Consider the following 7,313-nt stretch of genomic DNA (forward strand, 5'->3'; position numbering starts at 1 on the left):
TGCATGTATAGGAGACAAGAAAAAAGTAATTAACATAGCTCATAACAACAACTACGGTCAAGGATCAAGCTTTTTGCCTCACTAATCAGATGTGGCAAAGCTCAGACATCCCTGTGATGGTGAAAGAACAAGAAAACAATTATGTACAAAAACATATTGCACTAAATTTTTCATCATTAGAAAGAACGGAAGGAAAAGGCAAAGAATAATTAAGAACAACTTCAGTTGTTCAAAATAAATGGTTTTCATATAAAATAAGGTAGCACTCAAATCACTAACACCATCTGATTAACTTTTATGGGAGCTAAATGCTTGAGTGATAATGAAATTAGAGGCGCTTAGGGGCCGAATGCGTCATGTAATTACATTGGCTATTTTCCAGGAAGAAAAGATCTTCATCTAGATGACTGAAGCTGTCCCATGAGAGAAAAGAGTCCACACTCTCAATCCATTGACTTACAGAGTCTTCTTGAATGGAATGGAATTCACCAGCTGAAAGGTTATTAGATTCTTGAGAACTATAAGAAGTAGATGTGTTGGTTTCTTGATTAATCCATGAGCCCACATCCAAGCTCCCACACAACATTTCATAGCTCTTCAGAAGATCAGTTTCATCCAATATCTTCAATTCATCTTGCTCAAGTTTCTGATCTCTTTCTTGTACAAAATCACTCTTGGCTTGATCACGATCCTCTGACTTGACTTCCAAGCTTTCCTCTTGTTCTTTTAAGGAAACAGATTCTTGAATTGTCTCATCCTCCTCACCACTAACATCCTTCTCTGTTTGTTCAATGGGCTTGTGGGTCACGGGGTCTAAACCAAGAACCTTCAACTTCTTCTTAATTCGAGTATTCCAATGGTTCTTGATTTCATTGTCTGTGCGGCCCGGAAAATGTGAAGCAATCTTAGACCACCTACACAAAATTAAACAAGAAAATAAAAAAATCCATCAACAAGTAACTATCGTAATAATTAATTAATGACCTTGAATTAAAGTTTCTTGAAAGTAATTTTGAGGGAAAGCGAAAAACAAGAAAGCATTAATATTATACCTGTTGCCAAGACGTGAATGAAGCTGGATAATCTGATTGTCTTCCATTTTTGTAAAACCACCTCTCTTTAGATCCGGCCGCAGATAATTAATCCATCTTAGTCTACAGCTTTTTCCACATCTTAGCAAACCTTAAAAAACCATGCCACCAAAATGCTACCATTTTAGTTAAAGCTATGATTAAGTTGGTAAATGCATCAGCACTATGCTTGAAACAAAGAAAAGAAAAGGAAAGAGATGTACACCTGCAAGCTTAGGAACCATTCGCCAGCATTGAATACCATTGTTGAGGATAAAGTTCGTGAGCTTATGATCTTCCTCAATTGTCCATGGACCTCTTTTTAATCCAACCTTATCGCAGCAAGGTTGCCTTCCCATTTTTGCCAACCTGAAGTGATGATCAAGCTAAGCTAAGCTAGGAAGCTAGTCTTGACGCTTGAGAAATAATTCGAGAGCTAAAAAGTGAAAGGGAAACCACCCTTTATATATAGAAACTTATAATCCAAGAAAAGATGCTGCCAGTTCATTCAGACATAAAAAAAGAAGGATGTTGTTTGAAGGGGGAGAGAAATGATTGAATGGAAAAGCATATAGGAGTTGAGAGCTCTTAAAAAGAATGGAGGGTGTGTATAATTATAAAATGGCCACCAGCGCCACCCTTATAGGAGACAATGGAAAGGGTCTTGATGAGCATGAAAAACTGTACAGGAAAGAAGAACCAGACGTGGGTCGTCTTCGTTGACAAAATTAATTAATTTTGATGCTAAAGTCTTCTCATATTGGGTTTTAATTTGGTTAAGCCCTAAAAAATAACGAGACTTGAAGGATTCTCTGGCCCCTTAAAAGCTGGCCATTTTTTGTCGTTGGGGGCAACTCATTTCATCTTAGACGGGGGGAGAGAGAGAGAGAGAGAGAGAGAGAGAGAGATGCCTTCTTCTTAATGTGAAAGTGTCATAAAATTCCATTGATGGATTCCTCGAGTTGCAACTTGCAACCTTGACCTTGACCAGTATAGGTAGATTGGCAAACAAGACATGGTTACCTTCGGTGGTCAATGTTTGCTTGTTTTAAACTAGTCTAATGAGAAAACTACGCAAGTGACAATAGTAATAAGACACTATATATATAATTATAAATAAGTCCATTGATTGAATCTTTAGTTATGTTTTGAAGTCTCCATACATAATAATTAAGAACGAAGAACAACGACATTATTACCTTAATTTGATGCTTAATATATAGATCGCCTTTTAATATATTTAACAAGAAGTGGCAATATTTTTCATGTCCAACACCTTCAACTTGAGAGATGGATCTCTTCCTTCCATATCCAATATTTAGATTTAAGGTTCTTTTGTACTGTGCTGAAATCCAGATAAAAGGAAATCGCAACCAATGGCAATTAGCCTGTAAGTTGTCCAGTGATCATTACAAGTATCCAAGAGTGAAGAGTTTATGCGTTTTAAGAAACTTAATCTGTTTTCCATGAGAGAAAAAGGTTCGAGATTATAAATTCTGGATACAAAATCAAATTAAGGATTTATAAAATTGATAGAAATTAGCTAACTTTCACCCTAAAAATGGTTGAGAGAGTACTAGGATATATATAGTTTCTTGAATACCAAATTCACCCTAACTAATACTTTGAGGTGATAATTCCATGGTCACTTTTTTTTTTAAAAAAAAAATATTTTGGTATACATGATGTTCGTTTAGAAATAGAACTCTCGGGGTGGATAATTGGTTAATTAATTGATCATAACAATCTTATTTATTCTCACTAGTTATAGTGGTTGATAGCTTATAATTGATGTTTGTTAGACCAAAGTGATTTGTGGCTAGTACTTGTAAAAAGTCAATTTTGATGAAGATGATTTCTGATGCTTAAATAAGTATTTTTTTTAGAGAAAGAAGATACAATAATATTCTAGAGAAAGATGCTCTGAAAATATATATGCAGTAGAGAATGAAGATTGTAAATCTTTGTTTTGAAGGTCTCATAGTGTATTTATAGCTCATAAGTTTTGTTCTTTTGTGGAGAAAATAGGCTGAAATGTAACTTTATTTTTGTGATATTTTGAGTTTTATTATAAGCTATATTCCACTCATTTTATCCAGCTAAAAGATAGAGAAATGACTTGCTATGAAAGGCTTTAATACATGTAATGATCTTGATAGAGTATAGACATGTATAATTAAGCCTATTTGTTGAGAGAGAAAATCCTCTATAATTTTATATAAAAATCTATAAAATTGATAGGTTAGACCCAATCATCTTTTAAATCTGGCCAATGCCAGACCCAATTTGTCTGGGCTAAGCACACTGTCAAGCTCATCTGTGGCTGGATCTGGTTAGCGCCAGACATAATGCCTGTGGCTTGACAATATGGCTTGACATATTGTCAAGCCCATCTGTGGCTGGATCTTACCAGCGCTAGACCCAACACTCGAGGCTAGGTACATTACCAAGCACAAGCGTGGATGGGTTTAGCCAACGTCAGACCCAATATCCGGGCCTTAACACACTGCTAAGTCTAATCATGGTTGGGTTTGACTAGCATCATGCCTAACGCGTTTTTACTGGGACGTGTTGGTGTTCTAAAAAATTTATACCCATAAGTTTTTCTTGATCTGATTTTTTTTGGTAAAAATATACTGATGAATCTATCAACAACCTAATACAAATTAATGACGAGCCCTTGAGGAGATATAACTCAATGGACATCAATGTCTTCCTTCTTTCAAGATATCATAAGTCTGGGTTTTTTTTTCTTTTGCAATGAAAAAGAAACTACTAATGAAGGGTCCGCGGAATATAGAAATGGAGGTAGGCATTAGAGGGGCAGGGCAGCCCTTCAATCATAAGTGTCCTAATTAAGTAGGAGACAGCATGGGTCACATATGATTCTGAGATACAAATCCCAAAGGCAAAAACCATGAAAGCGGGCGTTTCAGCACAACCTTTAGACACCAAGAAAGCAATCTTCAGCAAAAAGGAAATACTATATTACAAGGGGAAAAGGGCACGTTTTCTTTTGAATGTCCCATGCCAATTTATCTCTGCTTAAACAATTTGTAGACAAAAGTTTTGTTCAACTCAATACAATGCTAGCAATAATTGTTGATGATATTCAATAATCACGGATTAATAAATATTAGAAAACAATGGAACGGTTTCATTTCCATTGAACCTCCTGGTCGCAAGTATACAAAATGATGCGATAATGTATTTCAGACAATTTAAAAATCATAGAATTGCGCTCTGGTTCATGTATATACATGCGATATGAGAATATTTCTATTTCGGTCAGATTCGCAGAAACCAACTTCGATCTCCTTCTTGTCGGGGTGAAGAAAGCATCATTTTTTCTTGATCCTAAATAATTAATATTTAAGAGGAACTATAGTACTGTGATTGAATTTTGTGTTACTAATTAAGTATCCAAAGAATCTATAGAAGTAGACCGCTAATGTCTAATTACAAATTATATTTGTTATTGTTTTATTATTATTGCAAGCTGGTCCATGCTAGACTTCTGCCTCAAGTTTTATGAACTCTAAGTGCGCTCTTGGTATCATTGTAGTGGCTTTTTTTTTTTGTAAAATATTTTTAAAATTATATTTTATATTGAAAAGTTAATAAATTTTTAGATTTTTTTGATAGTATGTTTTGATGTAAAACAAACTTGGAAAAATATCATTTTAATATATTTTCAATGACATAATACAAATATAGCATTTTTATTTTGATGTAATTATGTGCTTTGATTTAATGCATAAGTTTATATGTAAAAGTTAATTTATTCTTAAATTCATAATTAGTTTATATGTAAAAGGTTATTCTCAAACTAAAAAATTACAAGTAAAACTTGAACAAAATTTGGTATACTTAAAGTGGTTGTTTTGAAATACCTTAAGAGGAAGAAACAAAACTCTCGAACGTTTTGGCTTCTTAAAAAAAACAAATAAATATAAAGCTCGCTTGATTATTCATAATTAGCTCTCTCTCCCTCTCTCTCTCTCTCTCTCTCATATATATATATATATATATATACACACACACACACACACTTCCTTATCTGATGCCTTCCTTCTGAAATTTTCTAGATTTGTGACGTGCATGAAAAATAGAGAGAAAATAAGCAATAATGGTATAATTACAGAAGTAGAGCTGGGAGTCGAGCCCATGACGTTGGAGAAGACTGGCTCTGGCATGGCAATAATATTCTTTAACTGACCCAACTTGTGTCAAGGTAGGTTAATTAAAGAATATTATTGCCATGCCTGCCCAAGGTGGGTTTAACTAAAGAATATTACTGTCATGCCAAAGACCAATATTCTCCAAGAAAATTTGAACCTAGCTGCTCAGCACCTCACTGCCTGTGCTGTTAACATTATGCAATAAGACACAAGTATAAAAACAAATAAAACAGGCATAATGTTTCATATATGAATTGAAAAAGTAAAATGATCTTCTTATTACTCTCAAATAAAACCATTTAACTAGTCTTTTCAATAAGTTTCATTTGTTATTATCATATTGATTAAGAACATATCAATCTTTTTTAACATTATAAATGCACATTAAAATTATTTAAATATCTAAAGGAAAAAAAATTAAAAATAGAGTCTAGGAGATTTTGGTGTTTTAATACTTTGATTGCACAGTAAAATAACTATATTGCTCTTCAAAGCATAAAAAAAAACATCATCCCGAGATTTTTTTAGTATTTTTTTATGATGGTCTTTTAAATATAATCAATTTCATCCATCAATGTTTTATTTCATTTAATTTTTGTATTTAATTTGATTTTTATTCTCTTAATTGTTATTTTTTTAATTATTTTCTTGATTTATTTTTGTTTTTAATTTCGTCACTTAATATTTTATTGGATTTAATTTTTGTGTCTAATTCTATCCCCATTCTGTTTATTTGTTTTCTAATTATATATTTTTTAAATTTTTCTTGATATTTTTCTATATTAAAAAAATAACTTGACTTTTAGCATGCATATTGCGGGCCACCAAATAGTTCAGTACTCAAAACAATATCCTGATCCAAAGACTTTAATTTTATGACCAGTTAATCCCAATATTCTTCTGTACTCTGTGGGTGCTCTACCTCTGCTAATTTGTCTCGATTTATGTATAAAATTCCTGCTGGAAACGAATTTTCTTCTTGTCTAGTACTAGGAGCAGGAAGTGCTATGCAGCCTAGCTATTGGAACTTGGAAGTGCGAGACCAATCACGATCACTGTCATCCTTGATCGATAATATTGAGCAAAAAAAGTCAAGAACCAAGAACATTTGCAGCAGACAAAATTGCCGTCTTAAGAGCATGGAGGATCCTGCTAATCACTTGCAGGGTGTTGAAATGATAAATGACAAATGACTTATTGAAAGACTAGCCGAAAACTCCCATCAATTCCCAGAAGACACAGACAAATGAATGATGAAATACAGAGATAGCACTAAAAAAGAAGCTTATAGCCCACAAAGTATGGAGAAGAACCTTAATTTGTCTTGGTGTTCAAGTTGGTGTCATGTGAACCACATATTCAACTAGATTAATGTTTTTTCTAATGGATGGAAGAATATTATTAATTATTGAGGTAGCTAGGGAAGAATTGGAATCTAGGAAGATCATTTAGGACAAATTTGGCCAATAGCCTATAAAATAAAAAGAACATGCGAATTAATATGAAAACAAAAAAATTTGGGTGAAATGGTATATTTTTAGATGATATGATATGGTTTTTAACCTAGATATTTAATTGAAATCACAGCTCATAAATATAATATTTAATTAAATATTATGATTTAGAATCACAACACAAATTTAATTGATATCGTGTTTATGAACTACAATAAGATTTTAATTGATGTTACAATTCGGAACCACAATATCAATTAAATTTTAGTAGCCTTTCAGCAATAAATTTCTCCAACATCTAAATCTAACAAAAAAAATATTTCTTATGAGATTTATTATTTAGTTTGTTAATCTAACATTTAATTTAGTTAATGATTTTAGAGAGTTAAAAGTTTTTAATTTTAACAAAATTTAAGCATAGTTTCTCCTATATAGGAACTATATCTAAACTTTTGTCCTGATTAAAAATACCTGCAAAGAACCACAATAACTAAACTCAACAAATTCTTACTTTTCATAATCACAAATAGTCTTAGGATTGCAAATAAAAAAAATCATATATACATGCAAAATGAATCTCAAATACTTAAATAATACAACATTCTAGT

At 32.4% G+C, this 7,313-nt stretch overlaps 1 protein-coding gene across 1 annotated transcript; it reads right to left on the reverse strand.

Moving 5' to 3' along the window:
* Nucleotides 1–206: 206 nt before the first annotated feature.
* Nucleotides 207–1,824, reverse strand: LOC7456205 (myb-related protein 315). The gene is made up of 3 exons (XM_002298553.3): nucleotides 1,297–1,824; nucleotides 1,053–1,182; nucleotides 207–914 (listed from the first exon to the last, which is right to left on the reverse strand). Exons 1-3 carry the CDS (start codon nucleotides 1,427–1,429, stop codon nucleotides 329–331), a joined length of 849 nt encoding a protein of 282 aa, XP_002298589.1. The 5' UTR covers nucleotides 1,430–1,824; the 3' UTR covers nucleotides 207–328.
* Between the last annotated feature and the right edge of the window lie 5,489 nt (nucleotides 1,825–7,313).

This window comes from Populus trichocarpa, chromosome 1, assembly GCF_000002775.5.
Source record: "Populus trichocarpa isolate Nisqually-1 chromosome 1, P.trichocarpa_v4.1, whole genome shotgun sequence".
In the NCBI taxonomy this organism is placed as follows: domain Eukaryota; kingdom Viridiplantae; phylum Streptophyta; class Magnoliopsida; order Malpighiales; family Salicaceae; genus Populus; species Populus trichocarpa.

Coding starts and splice junctions, on each gene's coding strand:
- LOC7456205 (XM_002298553.3), bottom strand. CDS start 1,429: ATGGGAAGGCAACCTTGCTGCGATAAGGTTGGATTAAAAAGAGGTCCA. Junction 1,183..1,296: donor AATGGTTCCTAAGCTTGCAG/GTGTACATCTCT, acceptor TGGTTTTTTAAG/GTTTGCTAAGATGTGGAAAA. Junction 915..1,052: donor CATTCACGTCTTGGCAACAG/GTATAATATTAA, acceptor AATTTTGTGTAG/GTGGTCTAAGATTGCTTCAC.